General features: G+C 39.5%; 1 protein-coding gene across 1 annotated transcript in view; it reads left to right on the top strand.

Annotated features, from left to right (window-relative positions):
• LOC140595958 (uncharacterized) overlaps positions 1–25,869 on the top strand; it is a 145,215-nt gene that overhangs the window by 18,794 nt on the left and 100,552 nt on the right. Inside the window, exons 7-12 of the mRNA XM_072742406.1 lie at positions 2,049–2,152; positions 10,816–10,930; positions 11,088–11,261; positions 16,603–16,709; positions 20,458–20,528; positions 23,336–23,369. Of these exons, the coding sequence (XP_072598507.1) occupies positions 2,049–2,152; positions 10,816–10,930; positions 11,088–11,261; positions 16,603–16,709; positions 20,458–20,528; positions 23,336–23,369 (605 nt within the window). The remainder of the gene's footprint in view (positions 1–2,048; positions 2,153–10,815; positions 10,931–11,087; positions 11,262–16,602; positions 16,710–20,457; positions 20,529–23,335; positions 23,370–25,869) is intronic.

Genomic DNA, 25,869 nt, shown 5'->3' with positions numbered 1-25,869 from the left:
ACTTAGTCTAAATTATAAAATAATCATAAATAGCAATGATAATAGAAACTAGAATACAAACAGGTTTTTTTAGAAGTAGATGTGCATTAGGTTCTCAGAATGAGTATAGTTGAGAATAAAATCTCATTGACTTATTTTACTTAGCATAATACCCTAACTCAGTCAGAGAAAGGCAATTATCATATGATCTCATTTATATGTGGATCTTAAGAAACAAGAGAGAGGAGAAGGGAAAGAAGAGAAAAAGTTAAACCAGAGAGACTGAGGGAGACAAACCATATGAGATTCTTAATCATAGGAGCCAAACTGAAGGTCACTGGAGGGGTGGAGTGGGAGGATGGGATAACTGGGTGATGGACATTAAGGAGGGTACGTGATGGAATGAGTCTTGGGTGTTACATAAGACTGAGGAACCACTGACTTCTACCTCTGAAACTAATAGTACGCTATATGGAAATGAATTTGAATAAAAGGGTAAAAATGAAAAAATCTCATACTGAGCCTTCTAACAGTTAAGATAAAACTTTAATGTGGTATAATAGGAGAAAGTCCAAGGATTATTTATTTAGTTATTTATTTTTAATATTTTATTGTTTTTATTTTTTATTTTAAACCAAAAAAACCCCAAATTTTTTACTGGAGTTCATTTTGCCCACATAAAGAATAACACCGAGTGCTCATCTCATTGTGTGCCCACCTTTACCAAAGATTATTTAGTATTAAGTGGTCCAAATTCATTGAAGCTTGTTTCTTTTATTTTTATTTTTTTACTTTTGTTTTTAATTTTTAAAAGATTTATTTAAGTATTTTAGAGAGACAGCACACACATGCACAGGCTTGTGGGGGTGGGGGAGGCGGAGAGGGAGAGAGAGTGTCTTAAACAGTCTTGGTGCTGAGTGCCAGGGGAGCCCCGAATCCAACGTGGGGCTGGATCCCACGACCCTGAGATCACACCTGAGACAAAACCAAGAGTCACTCAACTGGCTACGCAACCCAGCTGCCCTGAAACCTATCTCTTTTCATTCAGAGTCCATCTCCTTAGTGACTCATTTGGAGCTGGAGTGTTTTATGTTGACATCTGGGATCCCCATACCATTGAGAGATGAGAATCCAGCAAGTTTGTACAACCTGGAGAAAACCCTTACCTTAATTGGAAAGTTCTTAAAACTATATCCCTGGGAACTCTTATTTCTCAAGTATTAATGTTTGCTACAAAAGAAGGAATTGTCAAATGGGGATAAGCAAATGTAAATGGAATTCATTTGTGCTAGTTGTATAGTGCAGTTTTGTAATATTTCACAAACTTAGATGATCATTGAATCTTTCTTTTGGGGCACAGTATCTCTTGCAAATCATGTGTTCTTTGTAATATATTGAAGAAACACTACTCCGGAGATCTCCATTAAAATCAATAACAATACTTTAAATATTTACTACTGTGTTTTAGAGAGTGGAGACACAGAGATAAAAAATAACCCCTCCCCTCTAGAAGCTTTTGGTTTAGATGGTGTGGAATAAAATAACCATGATATATATTGTGAGAGAAGCAAAGATTCTTGGAGCCAGGCAATGATTGAAGCGAGTTTGTGGAATGACTGCAGGTAATCTGTTGAAGAGGCAGAGGAGGTCTATTTTATTATTTTTATTTTACTTTTTAAAAAGAGTTTATGTTTTTGAGAGAGACAGAGAGCGAGCAAGCAGGAGAGAGAGCACAAGTGGAGGGGAGGGGCAGAGGGAGAGGGAGAAGCTGGCTCTTTGCTGCAGAGGGAGCCCAAGGTGGGACTCCATCCTGAGACCCTGGGATCATGACCTGAGCTCATGAGCTGAAAGCAGATGCTTGACCAACTGAGCCACCCAGGCTCCCCGAGAAAGCCGTATTTTAAAAAGAAGGAGCAGGTGGTGAAACCATGGAGGGTTGAGAACGAAGGGGCTAATTTTATTTACATTCTATGTTACATGTTTAAGTTACAGGATCGTTCAGAATTTTTATGATTCATTATCCAAATATGTAATTTTGTAAAATATAAATTTTGTTTGCACTCCTACAGGATGGCCTCACACCACTTTTAGTTGCTGTAAATGAAAAAAAAGAGAAAATTGTGGAATTTTTAGTAGAAAAAGCAAATATAAATGCAGTTGACCCCGCTAAAAGGTAAAGTTTTTTGTTTTTTGTTTTTTGTTTTTTGTTTTGTGAATCTTAGTATTTGGTCAAGAATGGTAACAATTTCTCAAGGCAGAAAGTTTAACTTAATAAGAAGAGTATTTATAAGTATAGTGAAAAATGTCAGCATGTGATCGGTTAGCTAGAAAACAATTACTCTGACAGGATAAGGTGAAGAACTTTATATAGTATAATTCAGAATCCTTTGTAATATAGATTGATGTCATTTGCAATAGTTTTTTACTGTATGATTTTACAGTAGCTAAAAGTGTTTCTTGTTAAAATTGTGAGTTTTTTTTAGCTCAGAGCATGATGCCAGAGTCCGGGTATTGAGCCCCACATAGGGCTCCCAGCAGGGAGCATGCTTCTCCCTCTCCCTATGTCTCTGCCTTTCTTTCTGTGTCTCTCCTGAATAAGGAAATATAATTGATAAAAAAAAATTTAGAGAGTCCAAGCAGAAACCTCTGAAACTGTCTCCAAGCCTTCATTTGGTAGGGTAAACCAAAAACAACCCTGCATCCTAGCAGAGATGCAGTGGGATAGTGCTAAAGGATGAAAGGCTGGTGAGCTCTATCACATTTCTGCTTGATTCACTAGTCTGGCCCATTCAGAGACTGGAGAGATTGTGGCAAATATCTGTAGTTACTGTCAACTTAAACAAAGAGTAGTTCCAGTCATAGTTATTGTGCGCCTCTTATTGCTTCCAGAACAGATTGATAAGACGTCAGGTACATGGTATGTCACCACTGATTTGGCAAATGGATTCTTTTCTATTCCGCTAGTGAATCAGAAATAGTTCATATTCATAGAGTATAGGCAAAGTGTCCATTCATTTCATTTGCCTCAGCGTTTTATTAACTCATGGAGCTAGACCATTTGAACATCCCGAGAATATCTCATTGGCCTATCATATTGACACCATGTTAATTTGACATGAGGAGCAGTAAGAGGCTATGACACTTTGGGCCCTTGGTAAGACGGCATGAATTGACATATCCGTGAAGTTTTGAGGCATCTATTGGGCATGCCAGGAAATTCCCACAGGAGTGAAAGAAAAATTGCCACATTTTGAATACCTTTTCACAAAGACAGAAACTGGGAGACGTCTTTCGGTTCTGGAGGTAGCATATTTTATACCACTAATTCTCAATGCGTTGGGGGTGGGGTGGTGGGAGAAGAATTCTGCTCCTCAGGGAGCATTTGGCAGCGTCTGGAGACATGTTTTTTGACATGTCAAAAGCTGTACGTACTTAATGTATCGAATTCAGTGAGTTTGTGGATAAGTATAGACCTCTGTGAAATCATCAGTGCCTTAAAGCCATAGTCCTACCCATCACCTCCCAAAGTTTCTTCCTGCTCTTATTAATTAATTAATTAATTAATCGGTAAGAACACTTAATGTAAGCTCTACCCTCTTAGCAAAGTTTAAGTATACAATGCAGTATTATTAGCTACAGACACTGCTAACAATAGATTCGTCCGGAGACATTTCCGATCCTCACAACTGAGGACGTTGCTGGCATCTAGTGGGTCGATGTCAGGAGTGCTGGTAAATATACCCAAGAGAGGCCTCCACAACAGTCCACCATGTCCATGGTACAAGGTTGGTAAACCTTGTCCTACATTGAGTACTCCTTTCATCCATACGCCTTGGTGAAACTAAAGAATGCAAGACTTCAGTGGTCTCAGAGCAGATGAATTGTGCAGCAGGTGCAGGCTGTGCTTAGGAGTCCTCACTGCTTTGGTCACAGGATCCAGTAGACCCTATGCTATTCATGGTGTCAGTGGTGGGGAAAAGCTGTGCAGTGGATCTTAGGGCAAGCCCCGTTGGAGAATCAGAGCACAGGCCCCTGGGGTTTTCTGATCTTGAGTCCCCATCAGAAGCTTGCCTGTAGAGGGGTCCTATGGGAGACAGAAATGACTTGGTTTTAGTATTCCTTCTGTGCTAAGTCATTGGCTGGACACAGCCTACCAGAGACACGAGGCCTTGGTGTGAGTGCTATGGTGGATATGAAAATGTAGCAGCTGTCTACATTTTGAGCTGCAGTTCAACTGTGCTCTCTGTGGTAGATCCTCTAGAAGACAAATCCAAAGAGTGCCACTCCCCGGCCTCTGTATTAGTCTGGGTCCAATCAGAAGACAGATATGACATAGTATTTTAAACAGTGGAAGTAAATACAAGGAATTACTAAATGATGATGAGATAGTAATGAAAAGGTGGGACAGAGGAGTCTGAAGACAGTACCACAGAAGAGTTAATTTGGCGGGGGTCCAAAGTTGCTAAAGAAGGTGTGATTGCAGCACGATGGATGGCAGAGAAGTTTGAGTCCTGTATGTCTGAATTCCTCTGTGCATCCGATTACCAACCTCAACTCATTGGTGTCCCAGAGGGTTGTTCCTGTTAGCCTGGAGATTGAGCACTGGCCCTGGCCCAAGTTCCGGTTTGCTTCCCTTCTTCTTCTTCGTCTTCTTTCATCTTCATCTTCATCTTCGTCGTCTTTGTGTTCTCCTCCTCCTTCTCCTCCTCCTTTCCTTCTTCTTCTCTTCTTCCTATCTCCTTCCTTTCTCCTCCTCCCTTGCCGCGCCCCCTTCACCAGCATCAGAAGTACTCTTCCCAGCTGTGCACTCCAGAGCATGCAGTCTCGTCCCCAGCCAGTGACCTTCCTAAAATGGATACCATGCCCCCAGCAAATGCTCTTGACACCCTACTCACTCTCTGCATCCAGTCCTTAGTCTTAACTCTGCTGTATCCCTAAGGGTTTTGTTGCATCCTTCTGCATATGCATATGATACACTGGAGGCCTTGCACTGCTCTGCTGGTCGGTGGGCTCATTGTTCCCTGACCCTCTCTATACATCCATTTATCAGACAGGACTCCCTGCACTCCTGAAGGGTAGTTCCTGTTTGCATGCTGAGTAGCACGGACTAGCTTTGGCAGGGCAACTCTGACTGCAGTTCCGACATCTCCTTCAAAGAGACCTGAATCCCAGCCTTGGGATTTACCCATTTGGGCAATCTTTCTTGGGTAATCTTGCACCTTAGGGTATTTGGATTTCTTTTCTCATCTTTATAGTTGATCTACTGTTATAGTTCATCATTTTTTATATTAAACATTCTCTGTTGAAATTACTAAGTGGTTTGTCTCCTGTTTGGACCCTCACTGATACACTATCCCTTCTTTTTGGAATGTGCTTCTCTCCCTCTTCACTGGCTAATCCCTATTCGTTCTTTAAGTTTTAGCTTTGATATCGCATCCATCCCTGACTCACTACCCTTATTTTTACATGACTCCGTAGGCCCTTTGTGCTCACCCTAAATGTGGCATTAAACTCGCCTCTACTCCGTGAACACCGCAATGTCATGTTTGTTGTTCCCTCACTGACTCCCACAATGCCAGAATACAGGTTTTCTGATTTAATTTTGTGGTCCCTTTGAGGTGGTTCTCCCAGGTCAGGGATTTTTAGTAGACTATGGCCTAGATCATCCTCAGCACACTGGAGCCCTCATATTCTCATCATGGTTTAATTATGACATAGTTTCAGTTTTCCTCAGGAGATAGAGTGGACTGCAAGGGTAGAGATATCCAAAGGAATGAATAACCAGTTATGAAAAACTGTTGGTTGTTTTTAAAAGATTTTTATTTATTTGAGTGTGAGAGAACACAAATGGGGGTGGAGACAGAGGAAGGCGGAGAAGTAGACTCCCTGCTGAGCAGAGAGCTGGAGGCAGGGCAACCCCAAGGCCTCTGAGTCTTGACCTGAGCTAAAGAAGCCTTATTTTTATAAGATTTTATTTATTTATTCATGAAAGACACAGAGGAGAGAGAGAGAGGCAGAGACACAGGCAGAGAGAGAAGCAGGCTCCATGCAGGGAGCCTGACGTGGGACTCGATCCCGGGACTCCAGGATCTCGCCTTGTGCCAAAGGCAGGTACTAAACCACTGAGCCACCCGGGATTCCCTTAACGAAGCCTTTTAATGGACTGAGCCAGCCAGGTGCCCCTATGGAAAGTGTGTGGTGAATTTCTTGGCAACTCTTAAAAGGAGGAGACATTCATGACAGCCCTGAAGTAGAATTGGAAAACCTGAGCTAAGGGATTTGGTAAAGCATTCATATCTCAGTTGTTTTTCGTCATAAAACATACATTACTCTAACACTTTGTTATTTTCATTGGTGTAACTACCAAATGAGTATGCAGCTAAGTTGAACCAGGACATACATGAGACTCAGATGGGGATAGGAGTTCTAATCAGGAACTTTCTAGAGGATGTGTGTTCTAGATCCGAAATTGTTTTCGACAGAAGTCTGGGAATTGGAAATCTTAGGTTCAGGTGATTGTGAGAAAGTCTTTGGGGGATCCACCTAACATTTGACCAAGGAACAAAGAAGCTCAGAGTTGGACTACCATATACGCTTTGAGTATCTCTGATCTATACAAAAACACTACAGTCAACCATATTCTTCAACTTACCTGGAGTCCTGGTGTGGAGTTCCTGTCTCCTTATAGCCTAGTAATGCCGTTGCCTCTCATCGCAGGTTGCGTTAGGAAATGTCAGTCTTCTATTCAAATGTCACTACAGAGAGCCTCTACTGGTCTCATAAGTCACCCTGGGGAATTCTAAGGGGACAAAAGATAATTTTCTAGCTGGCACCTGTAAGAGACAAATGCTTGATGCTCATAGTTGCAATCATTCACACGCACCAATACCATTTGGTCTAGCTAAGCTGAATGGGGCCAAGAAATGGTTTCTTGTTGTTGTTCCTTTGTTTTTGTTCATTGCTCTTCCACCAATGAACATGATCTGCCCTGGAACTAGCCACCCTCTCAGAAGGGACCCTAGTGGTCTCCAGAGTTCTGTAGTTCATTCCAGCAGCAGTTTCTGAAGATGCAGACCCCCTTAGTTTCTAGGTTGCTCATTCCAAACTACTTCCTGTCAAATCATGCCACCTACACACACAAAATGGCACACACACAAAATGGCCTCTGAAATAAGTGCCTACTCTTGTATCTATGCATTTGTCTTGCTGTAAAAACACACCAAACTTCCCAATTTTGCTGGTGCATCTTGTGCCAACAGTGGCTTCTGTTAGGTTTTGTTGGTCAATTTCTTTTCTTTCTTTCTTTTTTTTAAAACTTTTTATTGATCTATTTGACAGAGAGAGAACAAACCAGGATAAGGAGCAACAAAGGGAGAGGGAGAGGCAGGTTCCCCACCGACCAGGTAGCCTGATATGGGGCTTGATCCCAGGACCCTCAGATCCTGATCTGAGCTGAAGGCAGATGCCTGACTAAGCCCCCACCCCCTCCCTTTTCTAAGCAGGCTATAGTCCCAACGGAAGGCTTAAACTCACAACCCCAAGACCAAGAGTTGCATATTGTATCAACTAAGCCAGTCAGGGGCGGCTCCTACTTTGGTTAGTCCTTAAAATCATTAACAAATGTAATAGGAATCTGGTGAGTTTGGGGGTAGCTAGTTTTGTATTAGCTGTTGTCGTGGGTTTGCCCCTGCTTTTTTCTATCTGCCTCACCCACAATACCGCGTGTAGTCCGGTTGTAATTAATTAATGGATCAATTACCACCACATTAAAAGGAGTTTCTGTAGACATTCGTATACAGCCTCTGTGTGTGTGTGTGTGTGTGTGTGTATCACATACACATAAATATGAACAGCCTATCCTGTTTGTATTTTACTTGATTTGTTTTTCAACCACATCATACCATTCTTCGATGTGGATCTTTCTGGTGAAATCTTTCCCATCCAATTCGTGCCTTCCCTGAGTATCTTCGAGAAACTCCCAACTTTTGTTAACAAGCATGTAGTTTATAAGGTACTTTACTCTCATTACCAAATAAATACACAGATATCAAAAGAGTGACCACTTAGAAGTTACAATGGGAAAATATATCATTTCATTAGAAAAAAGAAAAAGCCAGGATATAAATACATCACGAAGTGTATGCAGGATTTACATATGGTAAAAAAAACCTCCTGGAAGCTAAGGAGGGATGTCAAATAAGACGTAAAAGCAAAGACATAACGTGCATCTAAATACACTGATTCAGGGAGATTGATTCTGTTAACATTAATTGTCTTCACCTAATTACAAATTCTCTCCATGAATTCTTCAAATTTAGCATAGTGATTAAAAATTCATCTCCAGTAACAGACGTAAATATTGCCAAGAGAATACTGAAAGAGAAGATTAAAAAGGGGAACTATGGACCTGCATGGGATACTAAAGCATATGTATAAAGCAGTTAAAATACTAGAGTACTGATTGATACAAGGCAACTGGTCAATTGAATCCATTGTAAAACCCAGAAAAATGAAAACATAACAGAATTTATGATAAAGTGGCATTTTAAGCTAGGTGAGAAAAGATGGGTTATTTAGAAGAAGCAAATAGCTGTTTTTTTAAACAGTTCTTAAATGTTGGGGCGTGGGCGCCCGTGTGGCTCAGTTGGTTAAGCCTCTGTTTATTTTTATGTTTTGTGTTTGTTGATTTTAGCTCCTATTCCTCCATCTCTCTCTCTCTCTCTCACCCTCTGTCCCTCCCTCTCTCTCAGAAAAACAAAACAAAAAAACAAAAAACAAACAAATGAAAACTTAAATGTTGCACCACACTGCAAACTAAATCTTGGATTGATTAAAGATTCAATTGGGGAATAACAGCAAAAAATAAGAATAAAGGAAATGTAAACGTAAGGCTGGGCCAACTGGGAGGATTATGAGGCATGCAGAAACGGGTTTTCATTTCATCTAGGGAATATGAATTGTTCTCCCCTTGTGAGCTTGCACTTGATGATACATGTCTCCCTCTCCCTGTGCCCTTCACCGCACTCATGTATTCTCTCTTTCTCAAAGAAATAGATAAATCTTTAAAAACTATCGAACTCTCCAAATGTATTTATTCTTCAGTCCATTTATTTCTCAAATAGAACCTGAACACGGGTTATGTAGCAGACATAGTCTACTCAGGATCTTTTCAATCTTAAAGAGACTTCAAGTTGCCCAGTATGAGCAAGATGAGAAATTTTATGTATTTAGGTTTTAAAGCTTTCATTGTAAAGTGTAATCTCTCCACCCAACGTGGGGCTTGACGTTTCAGGACACATGCTCTACTGACTGAGCCAGCCAGGCACTCCTAAGATGAGATTTTATTTTATTTTATTTTGTAAAAGTTAAAAGATGTATTTATTTTAAAGGGAGAGAGAGGGTCATGGGAGAGGGGAGGGACAGGGGGAGAGAGAGGAACCCAAGCAAACTCCACCCTGAGCATGGAGCCTAATGTGGGGCTCCGTCTTATGACTTTGAGATCCTCCTGAGACAAAACCAAAAGTTGGACACAAAATCAACCGAGCCATCTGGGTGCCCCTAAGGTGAGAAATTTTAAATGGACGTATTAGGCCTTAATCTCACCTGAAGCTTTTCCTTGGAACTTCCTGTCAAAGGAAAACATTTCAATATTAGAAATTGTAAAAGATTACCTTCACCTGCCCTTTTGACATTTCAATAATATTAAATACTAATATTGGTAATTGGAAATACTTGATTTCTATGAATCTAAACATTTTCTATTAATTAAAATGCTTAATAAAATGAGCTTCCCCACATCCCCCCTCCAAAAAAAATAAAATGAGCTGTGCCCGTTTATTTGAAATCCGAGCTTCCTTTGCTCAAACTTCCTTGAAAACCAAACTAAGAATTACTTAAAAATATTCTTTTGTTATTTTAGTCTCTTTTACCCGTAATGTGCTTTCAACTACTGAAAATTATTTTAGTTCTTGAACAATGTAATTCCAGGCATAGGACTAGAAGTGCAGCAGACCTGTTGTATATGTCATTATTTCACTTAAGGCACACTGTAGTCTGTATGATGCCCCACTATTTATGTACCAAGAAGAAATTTTTAAAAATCATGCCAGTTATAGTTTTAAGACATTTTGAATTGGAAATTGGTTTTCGATGTCAGAGATATTAAAAGGTGACAAAATGAGCATCTTGGAATCATTGAAATAGAGTATTCATGCTCATCCTTAAACGTAGCTGCAAAGTAAGCATAATTGGATCATTTTACCTAATTGTAGTGGGTCTTTGTAATTTGTAGTAATAGCTATAGTAATATTTGTGCTAGGAACTAGTATTCTAAATGCTTTGCATGGATCCTCATTTAAGGATCACGACAAGAGGTCTTCTGAGATAACTACTTTTTATTTTATTTATTATTACTATTGTTTCATAACCTCCATAACCAATAGGGGTCTCGAACCCCTGGCTCCCGAGATCGAGTGACATGCTCTTCAGAGTGAGCCAGACAGGCGACCTGAGATAACTATTTTTATGCCCATTTTGTGGATGAGGAAATTGTGATAAGGCTAAGTGGTCAATGTGAAGCGACAGAGTTAAAGTGGGAATCAAACCCAGGTTGAGCTGCTTCCTGAGGTCATGCTCTTCCTAAACAGATAGGCTGCTCTTTTAATAGAGCGGTGAAGAATGACTAATAAATATTGTACTTTCTTCCAAAGTAAACTAATTCTTTGTTTTGGAGTCATGAGAATAACATAGTATTTAACATTTACAATTCTATGAATTAATTTGAATGTTTTGAAAAGGTACACTGTAATTTCCTGACCAGTCCTTTCATGCTCACAGGAGTGCTCTGCACTTGGCCTGTGCCAATGGCCGTGAAGATATGGTGAAGCTCCTTGTAGATCGGAAATGCCAGCTAAACCTCCGTGATGGCGAAGACAGGACAGCTCTCGTGAAGGTGGGTCGTCACAGCTATGTCGGCCTGAGGTCGAATGGATTGAAGTCCTTGGAATGAACATTTGTTGCATTTAAACATAACTCATTGGTGAAACTTGTGGCATGTTTCCTTTAAGTTCCCAGAATTTACATTCTGTCTCTTGTTGTAATGCTGACAGGCTGTACAATGCCAAGAAGAGGCATGTGTAACTCTTCTCCTGGAACACGGTGCTGATCCTAATCTGAAAGACAACAAGGGCAACACCGCTCTCCATTATGCAGCCCGTGAAGAGATTCTCTCAATTGCAGAGAAGCTGCTTTTAAAAAACGCAAATATAGAGGCCAAAAACATGGTACAAATCAACTTTTTTTTACAACGTATTTGACATCATAAATAAATAAATAAATATATATATATTTATATAGCTACAAAGGTTTATATATATATGTGCATATATATGTACAGAGGTACATATGTATACGAAGACATTGGCACTGAATTTTATACAGTAGGTCGTGTCATCATGGAAACAACTCCTAAACCAAGGCACAGGGTAGGGAAGAGAAAAGTAATGCATATCGAAAGGCACCATTTTGTCTGCTAGCCACCCTTCCACCCCAGAAAGAAAATCTTCCCATTGGTGCCTGGGTGTAGATGGTGACCTCAGAGCCCACAAAGGATTGAAGGCCTAGAGGGGAGTGTGGTGATGGTGGAGGCTGAAAGCTGTGCAGGGGCTTAGGAATTGGATGCTTCTGGGGATGAGTAGGAGACCATGACCCAGAGGAGTAGCTTGGGTGAATGTAAATGGGAGGAGAAAGCAGCAGGTTGTAATAGGCCTCGGGCGCTCTAGGCCCTAAGGTTCAGAAGATGAGAGCAGGGGGATCAGGTCATGACATCCTACAGGGGGCATCTACTTGCCCTGGTAGCCACTCTGCCAGCCACGTACCACGTTGAGGCCTCCCATTCCGGAGAGTAGCTCCTGCTCAGCCTATGTAGTTCCTCAGTGGGGTGGTAGGTGTCCATGGGGAGCTGGTGCTGACCACACTTGCCAGGCTCCCTGTGCTTTCTTTGACGTGCATTACCTTCAGTCGCTGCCCTTGCAGAAACTCTGTTGTGTGCCATAGATAGGGTCGATTTTTCGTATTTGGAAGCTCAAGCATTTCCTGGATGAAAATATTTTGAAATAATTGTCTAAGCTAATTGCCTTCGGCTCAGGGCATGATCCCGTGGTCTCCCGAATCGAGTCCCACATGGCACTCCTTGAATGCAGGAGCCTGCTTCTCCCTCTGCCTGTGTCTCTGCCTCTCTCTCTCTCTCTCTCTCTCTCTCGGTCTCTCATGATTAAATAAATAGAAATCTTAAAAAACCAAAAACTGGAGAAGAAGAGGAAAGAACACAGTATAGTATTTTGCAGCTATAGCCACTTAGGTAAGAGTCTAAACTCTGCTTGCAAATCTAGAATGTCTTGATGGGAAGGAAGTAAGGAGTGTGTAAATAATGGAATCAAGTTGCATTTTGAGTTTACTACTCCTTGTTCTACCTCTAGCCATGGAAATTGAATGAAGGTTTGATAAGTGACTCATTTCTGTTTTTGTCTGAATCCTTAAGTGATAGGGAGAATTGGCCACGTAGGTGAAAGAGGGGACTGACATGGTTGTGTACTGTACTAGTTCTCAGCTAGACTTGTGCTGGTGAATCACAGTCAGCTAGGGAACTTTAAAAGAATTTACAAGCCAAAACTGTCCCGTGAAGATTTCGACGGAGTGAATCCAATAACGTGTGTACGCAGAAATTTGGAAGTAGTTTTTTGAGATTCTGATACAACTCTTGGCTAAGAACTACTGAATGGGTAGGTATACATATACACATTTGGAGATGTAAAATAAAAAACAACTGATGTTTGATACTGGCTACTTCCTTCCACTCTCTCCAACATTAGCGTTTCATCTGTCTGTATCTCTTTGAGAATTACAGATGAAAATTATTGGTCATCTCTGTTGGCTTGAAAAATAATTACCTTTTCTTCCAACTATCAGTCATTCACCGGCACCCAGATGGGAAGTCTTTATGAGTAGTCTTTTAATAAGTAGAGTCTGACCGTTTAAAGATTTTACATGTTTTGCTACCATTCTGTTATTAGAAGCAGGGTTTTCCCAATTGCAGCAGTAGAAATCCGTGAACCTTCCTTTTTAGTTGAAGCTGTGCGATAGACTATCTTAGGATGTCTTTCAAATTCATAGGGCCCTGGCATAGTCACTACTGTGTTAAACATTCAGCATGTAGTTAGTGACAATACAGATGGTAATTGTTTTAATAACTTTGCTTCAGCATTCCTCTGAACTCCTGTCTGTTCGGCTAGCAATCTGAGGGAAGTAAATACAAATAGATTGTAGTTGAAACAAGCATTGGAAAATTCTGACAGTAGGTGTTAATGAGTCTTCACAGCAATTTTCCTTAGAAGGTGGGGCCTAATTTGTTGGGAAAACATGATCCTGATGCTTTAGGAAAGGTTTGATGTCCAAGTATTTGTTTTACGCACAGCCATTGGAAACAGTCACAGCAAATAGAAAAACACAAGTAGGCTATAGACTAAATGTGGCCCCCAGATGTATTTAGTTTCCACTGTCAGTTGAGCTAACATTTAAAATTATGACACGCATGTAGAACTCTGGATTTTGAGCTTTTCTTATAGATCACTTCTGGTACCTTCAGAAGGACTGAAGGTTTGGTATGCTGTGCAGAGGCTGTCCCTTTATATGAGGCGTGTGTCTCCAGTTTGCTCGTGTCCCCGACTAGGTTCTTCACTGACTCGTGTCACCTGCTTTGCCTCCATAAGCATTGAGTTTACCATTACTGTTTTATGGTATATGTTGACAAAGATTTCAAGATTTTCAAGACACTCCATATTAATTTATAATATATATTTTGTATTTTATGTTAATTTCTTAGGATTGGGATTGAATTTTCTGTTTCTTCGTCTCCTTATTTTTTTCATTACTTTATTCAGTAATTGAAGAGAGACACACAGAGAGAGGCAGAGAGCTAGGCACAGGGGGAAGCAGGCTCTCTATGGGGATGCTGATGTGGGCTCGATCCCAGGACCCTGGGATCACCATGCTCAACCACTGAGTCACCCTCTGCCTCAGGATGAATTTTCCAAGTTAAAATTTAAAAGATTTTTTTTTGAAAACCATTTTTTCTTTAAATGTACAGTAATCATGTTCCTTTTGGAATATCTGCAAGTCATATGAGGTTAATCCATCTTATTTGGATATATTATGCATATTGCAGAGAATATTAAATAATTTAGTAGTATTGATTGTGCTAAAAATAATCTATGTAAGCCAGTGTTAGAATTTTTTTGTTAAGATTTTTTACTTAAATTCATTTTACCCATCTATAAAAGCACAGTGCTCGTCCAGTATTCCTATTTTTATTGATAAGCTGCTATATTTTTATTTCTGATTTACTCTTTGCCTAAAATACAGAATAATTTTAAATAGTAATCACAGTAAAAACTGGAATCCTTAGAGGATTTTTTTTTTTCCTTAGAGGATTTTTAGAAGTGGATATGCCTTACGGGTCCCAGAATTAATATAATTGAGACCAAATCTGATACTGACTTATTTCATGTAGCGTCATACCCTAAGTCAGTCAGAGGAAGACAGTTATCATATGGTCACATTCATTATGTAGATGGTAGAAACAAAACAGAGTATCAGAGGGGAAGAGAAGAAAAACTGAAACAAGACAGAGTGAGGGAGACAGACCTTGAAACTCTTAATCATAAGAACCAACCTGTGTGTCCCTGGAGGGGTTGGTATGGGTGGATGGGGTAACTGGGTGATGGACGTTACAGAGGGCACATGATGGAATGAGCACTGGGTGTTACATAAGACTGCTGAATCACAACCTTTTACCTCTGAAACTAATAATACACTATATGTTATTTAATTGAATTTAATCAAAAAGGTAAAAATGAGAAAAATCTCATACTGAGCTTTCTAACAGTTAAGGTAAAGCTTTATCATTGTATAATAGGAGAAAGTCCAAGGACTATTACTTATTTGTTTCTTTTAAATTTTATTTTTTTCAGTTTGCCACAATAAAGTATAACACCCAGCGCTCATGTCATCATTTGTGCCCTTCTTGACCAAGGACTGTTTATTCTATTTAAAAATATTTTATTGATTTATTCATGAAAGACACTGAGAGAGAGGCAGAGACACAGGCAGAGAGAGAAGCAAGCTCCATGCAGGGAGCCAGACGTGGGACTTGAACCTGGGGCTCCAGGAACACACCCTGGGCTGAGGGCAGGAGCTCAACCTCTAAGCCACTCAGATTTCTCAACCACGAACTACTTAGTATTAAGCATTCAATGTTCAGTTGAAGCTTGTTTCTTTTACTTATTCTTTTTCTATTTTTGATTTCTCCTAAGTTTTATTTACATATTTTAGAGAGACAGCTTGTACATGCACAGGCTTGGAGGGTTGGGTGAGGGGAAGAGGGAGAGAGTATCTTAAACAGACTTGGTGCTGAGTGCCAGGGGAGCCCAGAATCCAAGGTGGGGCTGGATCTCACCACCCTGAGACAAAACCAAGGGTCACTCAACTGGCTACGCAACCCAGCTACCCTGAAACCTAGCTCTTTTCATTCAGAGTCCATCTCCTTAGTGACTCCTTAGTGACTCAGTGTTTTGTGTTGACATCTGGGATCCCTATACCATTGATAGAAGAGAATCAAGCAAGTTTGTACAACCTGGAGAAAACCCTCGCCTTTATTGGAAAGTTTATTGGAAAGCTATATCCCCGAGAACTCTTATTTCTCAAGTATTAATGTTTGCTACAAAAAATAAAAGGAATTGTCAAATGGGGATAAGCAAATGTAAATGGAGTTCATTTGTGCTACATGTATAGTGCGGTTTTGAATATTTCACAAACATAGATGATCATTGAATCTTTCTTCTGGTGTCTTCCAGTGCCTTCCTTCTTGCAAATTATGTATTCTTTGGAATATAATTGAAAAAACACTATTCCAGAGATATCCATTAAAATCAATAACAATATTTTAAATATTAACTACTATGTTTTAGAGAGTGGAGATACAGAGATTAAAAAATCACCCCTGCCTTCGAGAAGCTCTTGGTTTAGATGGTGTGGAATAGAGCGTACCATGGTATATTATGTGAGAGAAGCAAAGATTCTTGGAGCCAGGCAATGTTTGAAGCGAGTTTGTAGAATGACTTCAGATAATCTATGAAGAGGTAGCGGAGGTCTATTTTTTTTTAATTTTACTTTTTAAAAAGATTTTATGTTTTTGAGAGAGACAGAGAGTGAGCGAGCAGGAGAGAGAGCACGAGTGGAGGGGAGGAGCAGAGGGAGAGGGAGAAGCTGACTCCTTGCTGCAGAGGGAGCCCAAGGTAGGGCTCCCCCCTGAGACCCTGAGATCATGACCTGAGCTCATGAGCTGAAGGCAGATGCTTGACCAACTGAGCCACCCAGGCTCCCTGAGAAAGCAGTCTTTTAAAAAGAAGGAGCAGGTGGTGAAAACACAGAGGGGTGAGAAGGAAGGGGCTAATTTTATTTGCTTTCTACAATATATGTTTTAAGTTTAGCAGAATGTATAGAAATTTTAAAATTTAGCATGCGAATACATAATTTTATAAATTGTAAGTTGTTTTTGCACTTTTACAGGATGGCCTCACACCACTTTTAGTTGCTCTAAATGAAAACAAAGAGCAAATGGTGAAATTTTTAGTAGGAAAAGGAGCACGTCTACTTGCAGGGGATACGGTTAAAAGGTAGAGTATTCTTTTGTTTTGTCTTTTAAACCTTACTCTTTTGTCTTGAGTGGTAACAATTTCTCATGTCATAAATTTTATCTTAATAAGATGATTAAGTTATAGTCATATAGTGAAAAATGTCAGGATGTCATCTCTTAGGTAGAAAGCAATTATTCTGACAGGCCAACATGAACAGTGTATAGCAGAATTCCTATTTCTTTGTAATATTGATTGATGTCATTTGCAATAGTTTTTTTGCCATAGGATTTTATATTAAAAGGGTTTCATATTAATATTATTAGTTTTATAATGGGGACTCCCAACTTGTAGTTTACTTTATGACACAATTCTGGATATCTGAACTCTTTTATTAATATTTTTTAAGATTCTGTTTCATACTTTAAAAGATATATAATAAGCATAAGTAGGAGTTGTTTTGTTTTTTTGGATGACTCTTTGCTTTATTACTTTTTGTTGAAGAATACTGATGTTGTTAGATGATCCCGAAGTGGTTACCATTAGCAGATACTCTGGGTTCATCAGTTTTTATACTTTTTCATGTCCAGTATGTTTTATCATTTTCATTTTTAATTGGAATGGATTGAAGGATGAAAGAGAACCTTAGGTGAATAGACTCTTCCTTTAATGAGGAGAAATCATAGGTGAGTGATAAAGAGAAAAGAGATGGACTTTAGATTCACAGAAGACTAGGTTTAATCCTTAGCTTGCCTCCTTGCTGGGTATGTGACCTTGGAAACATTACTTACCATCACCAGATACATTTCCTGATATGAAAAGGAGGATAATAATATATCCTTCAAGGGTGGTTGTGTGTAAATAATTATATATATATATATAATCATGTAATTTAGTGCCTACCACATGCTTAACTTAGCATCATTAACTGCAACTATGACTGTTTTCTTATCATTAGTGTGAATATTACTGTTTTAAGCCTACAGATAGCTTTTATACCGACCTGGCCTCCAGGTGGTTTGGAGGTACAATGTACCAGTTTAAGGAAGAGATGGGGATTTTTAAAATGATTTTATTTATTTATTCATGAGAGACACACAAAGAGAGGCAGAGACACTGGCAGAGGGAGAAGCAAGATCCGGAACTCCAGGATCACGCCCTGAGCCAAAGGCAGACACTCAACCGCTGAGCCACCCAGATGTCGCAAAATGGGGAATTTTTTTAAAAAAACCCTTCACCTATTCAGATCAGTGACCTCGGCATAGTTTCTTGTTCATCAGAGGGTTTTAAATTAGCAACTTCTACTATAATACCCAAGTGGAACCAGAGGATTCTTTTTTTTCGCTTCATTTTAGCCGTGGGGTTAATTTACAAAAATGAACACTTGGACATGTTAGTGGTCAATTCTGTAGCAACATGTGAGATATTACCCTGATGAAGTATATCAGATTAGGTGCTTAAATACTCTGAGTTCTTAAGGATGAAGTTATCTCTCTGTTATTTTAGACTAGCCCTTATGCTTGCTGTAAAATATGCTGTAAAAGATGAACCATGAAATATAGTCAGTCTTCTCTTTAGGAAGGTTTTCCTAAGATGTATATAGATGGACTGCAGAAGAATATGCTATTATTAATAGTGTTAATATGTAAGTGTTTACATTAAAATGCTAGTTTACTGGGATACCTGGGCAGCTCAGCGGTTGAGTGTCTGCAGTGGACACAGGGCATGATCCCGGGGCCTGGGGATCGAGTCCCATGTCTGGCTCCCTGTGAGGAGTCTGGTTCTCCCTCTGCTGATGTCTCTGCCTCCTCTCTCTCACTCTGTGTGTGTGTGTCTCTCATGAATAAATAAATAAAATCTTTCTTCAAAAGTGAAAATAACTTAAAACATGCTAGATATTTCTCAACTGAGGTTTAAAATATAGTAAAATAGTGTTACTTCCTATGTAACAGCTGAGAAGGTATAATTTGATTCAGCACTTTGGGATGGCAGTGAGTTAGAGCCTATCATCACCCAGAAACCAAGCAAAAGGCTAGAGTAGTTAGAAGTAGCAATGAGTGCAGGATTCTTTATGTCAGGACTCTTGAGACCTTTATGCTTAGGGATCCTCACTGTATCTGTTTCATTCCAACTATAACCCTTCTGCATGTGGTTCACATAATGTTATACCTGGGTGCTTTTTAAAAAGATTGATTTTTTTATTTATTTATTTATTTATTTATTTATTTATTTATTTATTTATTTTTATTTATTTAAGAGAGAACAAGCACAAGTGAGGCGGAGGGGTGGAGGGAGAGGGAGAAGCCGACACTCTGCTGAGCTGGGAGCCCAACACAGGGCTGGATCCTGAGACCATACCTGAGCCAAAGGCAGATGGTTAACTAACTGAACTACCCACCTCAATGTCTGTTTTTACTAAAGAGTTACTTGTGTCCTAAGATGTTCAGTTTCATAGGAAACTGTATACTTTTCCTTGTGGGTTATCGCCTATATTTTCCCCCTTGAATTTTCCGAGAACCTAAGGATTTCCCTACGACCAAAGAGACAGTCCTCTTTCATAAGCCTTTTGGATGGAAAAAAGGACATACTCATCATTCTGTGGTTTCCTTTGATTCTGTTCCTGCAACATTGCTGTTGAAACTGGTTCTGCAGTCCAGTCATGATTGGCTTTTGCTCATAGGATGCCCTTGCTGATCCTCATTCCTCGGTGCTCATGATGATCCACACTTAGAATTCAAACTTAGAACCCTTTTTTGGTTATTACATATGCTTATATGCTCAGCTGCTATTCCAAAGCCACCGGCGTGCTGTTCTGGCAGCTGGGCCTTCTGGCTTTAGCCCCCATACACCCTTCCCTTCACACTCAAAAACCTTACGTGGAAACCATATATTAGCCCAGACCTTCATAATGAATTAACCTTCGAGGATTTTGTTTGTCTTTTCTGCTAGCAGACTTTAGTTAGGACCATTCTAAACTATTAAAGAAGTTCAAATAATACTATGAGACTGGACTTTCCTTCCCCTTTGTTCCTACATCTGTAGCCGAAGGCTGCTTTATTTATTTTTTTTAAGATTTTATTTTTATTTATTCATGAGAATACACAGAGAGGAGAGAGAGAGAGGCAGAGACACAGGCAGAGGGAGAAGCAGGCTCCATGCAGGGAGCCCGACATGGGACTCGATCCTGGGTCTCCAGGATCACGCCCTGGGCTGAAGGCAGTGCTAAACCACTGAGCCACCCGGGCTGCCCCCCAAGCCTGCTTTAAATCCTGTGGAATACCTTTTTTTATTAGGTCATGGAAGGTCTCATATTGCCCTTCCCAGAGTTGTGGGCATCACCTTGCCTGAGAGGCCACGTTTTGGGTATTAACCTCATTAAATCCTCCTAACGGCCTTGTAATAGAAGATGGTAAGATTCCTGTTTTATAGAGGAAGACTTTGAGTGGAAGAGAAGTGGCGGGTCTAAGAACAAAAAAACTGCTGGTTTTTGAGCTGGGACTTTGGGATTTGAGACACTTTCCATTATGGCATTCTAACTCTTAGTTTACTGAGCAAAATGCCTTCAACTCATGACTGGTTCACCTTACTTTTGATTCTCCTTTAATTATAATTACATACTTGATAAAAGTTTTTAGAACTAACAAATTTGAAGTACCTATTCGGGTAATTTAAGTTTTGATGTTAACCCTGATATTCTTTGAAAAATCTTAAGAATTTGATATATCTGGTAAATATTTTTCATATCAGTATTTAAAAAGTCTCATTGTTTATCACTCTTTCTTATACGTAGCAGTGACCAACTAATTTCTGAACATAAAGAAGAAATGAAACCTGAAAATTCTTCACAGAATCATGATCTAGGTACGATTTTTTAGAGTGAATTACTTATGGTGGTCCTAACATAGATGAAGTCAGAATAAGGCAGTTTTGATAATGAAAGAGCAATGAAAACAAAATGAAACAAATCCGATGTGTAAATTGCATGGGTGTTTGGTTTCTTAATTTCTTTCTCAATAGTCTAGGATTCAGAATTTGAGAAGTTCTTTTTGGTAATTTAAAATATGAGGCAGTATTGTCTGAAAATAAATTCGTTATCTTAGTATTTTTTAGATTTTATTTCTTTATTCCTCAGAGACACAGAGAGAGAGGCAAAGAGAGAGGCAGAGGGAGAAGCAGGCTCCATACGGATGCCTGATGTGGGACTCAATCCCAGAACCCTGGGATCACAACCTCAACCAGTGAGCCATCCAGGTGCCCTCATTATTAGTTATGATACTTAAAATCCCATGGGATATCTTTGTGTAAATAAGGAAAAAAGATTTTCAAGTTAGTATGTTTTATGTTTCCTCTATAAACATGTTATAAAAATTATACTGGTTATACAAATGGCATTTTGACTTTTACAAGTGGATTTCATTTAGTAAATATTATTATAGTGTGATTTGTCTCATTATCCTTAAAACTGGAACTCTGCAATACCTTGCTGGTCCTTTACACAAATGGCAAACAATGAGAACTGCGAAACCTAGCTAGTGTGCAGCAATACCAATGAGATTGCTTGATTTTTTAGGTGATGACCTATCCTACGGAAGCCTGTTGAGGAGCACAGGTTATTTTAGATGCTGTTGCCATCAACGCAATCTCACTATTAGTGACTTCACTTCTCTTAAGTCAGAATGTGATATGTTGACTTCATTAGGACAATGTTCTCTCCTGTTTGTTGCATAATACTGTAGTTTTTTGGAAATAAGATACTCTGTTATCATTAGTCAAAATATGATCATAATAAATATTCAAAAAGGGCAACTTGGGCTCAACAAATTATAATAAAAGCACAAAAATGTTCGCAGTAACAAAGATGTTATCGTTGCTCCCCAGAGGTGGCACCTAGTGCGTTGCATGGTCTGAAATGTAGGAAGAAACCTTTAACTTAGTGGATCTCTATCACAGAAATTCTTTAGGTTGGCTTTGGTTTTGCAAGTTATAAGAAGCAAAGATGGAATAGAGTTTTGGTCTTTCAAGGTGCTCATAGTAGAATAGAGCTGTCTTTGTGTTGTGTGTTTTTTTTTTTAAGATTTTAATTTATTTATTCATGAGAGACAGAGAGAGAGAGAGGCAGAGATATAGGCAGAGGGAGAAGCAGGCTCCAGGCAGGGAGCCCGACATGCGACTTGATCTGGGAAGTCGGGGATCAGGGCCTCAGCCAAAGGCAGACACTCAACCGCTGAGTCACCCAGGAGTCCCTGTCTCCTTTCCTGCTTGGCTAATTAGCAACAGCTTCAGGCATATTTTCACATGACAATATCCGTGACCAGAAGGACTGTGTTTGTCTCTGTGTTTCGTTTATATAGGAAGAAAACTCAGCCTATAAGACTAACATTTTATAGGCTAGGTAACATGACTTGCTTGTTCCTAAACCAGTCACTGGTAAGTCAGGTACTGTGATTAGCTTAGAATAATCCTTTCTCCTTTTGCAGCTGGGGCAAGACCACGTTCTTTGTGTATTGGGACACTAAATATCCAAATAAAGCTGTGGTTCTCCAGCAAGAATGAAGACTATGGAATGGCTGTTGGGGAGGGAGCCAGCAGGGATTGATAGGAGAATTTCAAATAGAAGAGTAATCAGATTAGATTTGAATTAGGGCCCTTTGGTTATGGCATAAAATGGGGATCACCAAGCTTTTCTTAAAAGGGCCAGATAGTGAATATTTTAGGCCCTGGGGTCTCACACTCTGCCATTGTCGTGTGAAAGTAGCCATAGCAATATGTATTGAAATAGATGTGACTGTGCTCCATTACAACTTTATTTACAGAACCAGATGGCAGGTTGGATTTGGCCTGTGGCCATAGTTTGCAGGCATTTCCTGTGGAGGATAGATTGAAGAATACCAAGTTAAAGATACTAGAAGACAAAGGAAGCTTTTATTTCCTTAGCCAAGTATCATTCCATTTTGAAATTTTCAGCCCTCTCTACTGAACAAGTCAGGAGGCTCAATTCATTCCATTTAAAATGTTGTTCTTTTTCTCGGCCTTATGTCTTTCTCTAGAAAAGGTTTTGAGAAGAGTTTATTTATTTATTTGAAAGATAGCACAAGCGAGGTGGAAGGACAGAGGGAGAGAGAAAAGCAGACTCCCTGAGGGTCTCCACCCAGGACCCCAAGATTGTGACCGGAGCCGAGCCGAACTTTGTGATGAAGTGTTTCATCCTGAACTTAGCAGTCTTCCACTGAGGAGCTGGAGAGGTTCCATCGTGTTCCAGCCAAATATGTCTAGTCTGTTTTAACTGCTCCTAGTAGTGGAAGTCCAGGAAAATCATGCTATTTAAGTTTGCCATTGTCACTTTAGGATAATGATTCTGCTGATGATACCATTTCCTGTCAGTCTCATAGGGTTTGGTTACAATAATGGTCATTAGAAACATCCACTTGTATGTACCACATTCTGATAACTAGAATTCTTTTCTTGCATTGGTAATTATAGAGGAGAAAATGAGATTTCTTAAAGCATTAACTGCCTACCAATAGTACAATTAATATCCACTGTAGTGTGGTTTCCAGGTGTGGTCCCAAAGGAATACTTTTTAACAACTCATCATCTGTCTTACACTTTTAATATTCTGTATTTTTCTATTGTTGACTTAAAATGTATTTTTCTGCTTTCTTTACTAGTGGCTAAGAAGTCTGAAGAAGTCGCTTTAAGCCGGTAGGACTTTTATGGATTTTTTAAAAATGACGTGTTAACTAAGGAAGTGGAGAGGAAAGGATTTGTTGAGTGTTGTCTTCTGGGCTAGACACTATATTATGTGCTTCATACGTATTACTTATTACTTATTAGTCATTGCAATAGTTTCACCAAGGAGCTGTGTTGTTATAGCCTACTTTTTATTAACTAGTCAGCTGTAGTTCAGGGAGATGGATAAATTGACCCAGGATTCCATAGTTAATGAGTAGCAGACCCATGATTTGAATGTTAGCCTGTGTGGCTCCCACGTACATGTTGTGCCCCTCAGCAGCACTGGAATTAAGATACAGATCTTAGATCATCCCAGAATGTCAAATTTCATTACATGTTAACTCTGATTTAGAGTTTTCTTAAGAACCAGGCAAGTCCAAGCATTTTCCTAATATATTTGACACAACTAGTGATAGCTAGACGTAATTATTGCAGTGGTAACTAGTTTCTTGTTTTTACTGTCAAAGATTTTGGAGTGGATCTCAGTTACCTATGGCCACAGTACCATAGCTTTTACATAAGCAAGCCCTAATCTGGCAAGCTCTTAGATATAGTGACGTCTGCTCTCCTTGAGATGAATGATTTTTCTGAAAGTGAAGGATATGTAATCTAGGTATAGACCATGTAACGTTAATTAAATTTATCATCTATTTAGAGGGTATTTCTAAACAGTTGTCTATTGACTGACTTCTGAGTCTAATTTTCCCTTTAGGCTGGCACCCTTGATAAGTTCTGTGAAGCTTTTTCTTTTTTTGTAGACTTGTTTGCTTTTCTCCATGTCCTTTCTATACTCTTTTCTTGATTGTTTTGTAACTTTCTTCTCCAATTTTCTTGCTGTTTCTTTTATTCCATTACGTTTTATCATTTCTGCAGCTAAGGATTCTCCATTTTTCTAAAGACAAAATGAAAAGCAGATAGAATTTCAGGGTTTTAAAGAATCTTAGAGATGTGTTAATCAAAATACTCTCTGATGCTGTAACCCATGTTTAACATCCTTACCACGTGGTTGTTGAAGTGGAGAATTTGAAACTCAAAAGGGATTAAAGTGACTTACTTGAATTTGATAACTGACAGAAATGAGATTTAAATTTAGATTTTTTCCCTTTTCTCTCATCTTGTAGGTAAGTGATTTAATAAAATAAAGATAGGGAGTGGGTCTAGTGTACACGAGACGGGAATTAGCAGGAGAGGGCATGTTTCAAGAAGAACCACACTGGGTTGAATAGGAAAAGAGTTTTAGAAATGATGTCAGAATATTGGGGTTTATGACAACATAGACAAAGATCAATTACAAAAAGAAAGAACACAACATATTGGGTGTTGTTTATAAAAGCATATTAAAATAGAGCATTCAAGAGAGTCCTGAGCAGCATTTCTTTTTGTTGGTTTATTTATTTATTTATTTTAATTTTTATTTATTTATGATAGTTACACACACACAGAGAGAGAGAGAGAGAGAGAGAGAGAGGCAGAGACACAGGCAGAGGGGGAAGCAGGCTCCATGCAGGGAGCCTGACTTGGGACTCGAACCTGGGTCTCCAGGATCATGCCCTGGGCTGAAGGCGGCACTAAACCGCTGGGCTACCCAGCTGCCCTACTTCAGAGTTTCTGTTGAGAAACATTAAAATCAGTTCAGCCACTGGCAAGAGTATTTACAGCAAATAGGAATGGGATATAATCGACTTCTACCCCACCTTACAGAAGGCGAGTTAGATCCTCTCAAATATTGGGGGGAATGGAGATTCTGAAAAATGTAAATGTATGGCCCAAGGTCACAAGGTCTTGTGATCACTCCACCTCTTTTCGTAATTCTCTGATGCCCTTCCTGTGTATGTGTAGGGTTTGGTGGGGGTAGGACTAGCTGTCAGATCAATAACGGAGCTTCATTTGGGTAGTTGGTAAGGTGCCTACATTGAGATGACTGCATGGATGACTCAGACTCCATTTAGCTGGTTCTCCAGGAGCAGGAAATGGCTCCTATTCTTGGTCATTTGAGCCTTTCCTTGTTTTGGGAATCTGTGCCTTGGCAGGCTAAAGACTTAAACGTTGGAGAGTGCCACTGAGCCCTGCAGAGGAGTAATCCAGGAGTGGGAGCTCACAAAAAGAAAATATTAGGCAGTGTGTGGGGCAATAGAGGCACAGATATCAGGACTATTTTTATAGAAGTCTCTCTTCTTGGGTATCTGAGTGCCCTTGATGATTTTTAAGGTCTTGCTAGTTTATGTGGATGCAAATACGGCAGGACTTGTGAAACTTGGATTTTATAGTTTTTAATCTTTTAATCTCTTCAGGAATAGTATTCCCACTAATAACATATAAATTTGTTCTTTAACATCTGTAGATAGTTCCTTTTCAAAATTTAAGTATAGTTGACACAACGTTATGTTGGTTTCATGTGTACAACATAGTGATTCAGCAGGTCTATGTTGTTACCCCATGCTTACCACAAGTGTAGCTATCATGTGTTACT

The sequence above is a fragment of the Vulpes vulpes genome, chromosome 2 (assembly GCF_048418805.1).
Source record: "Vulpes vulpes isolate BD-2025 chromosome 2, VulVul3, whole genome shotgun sequence".
NCBI lineage: Eukaryota > Metazoa > Chordata > Mammalia > Carnivora > Canidae > Vulpes > Vulpes vulpes.
Note: the sequence above shows the minus strand (reverse complement) of the source record. Positions and strands in the feature narration are given on the sequence as shown.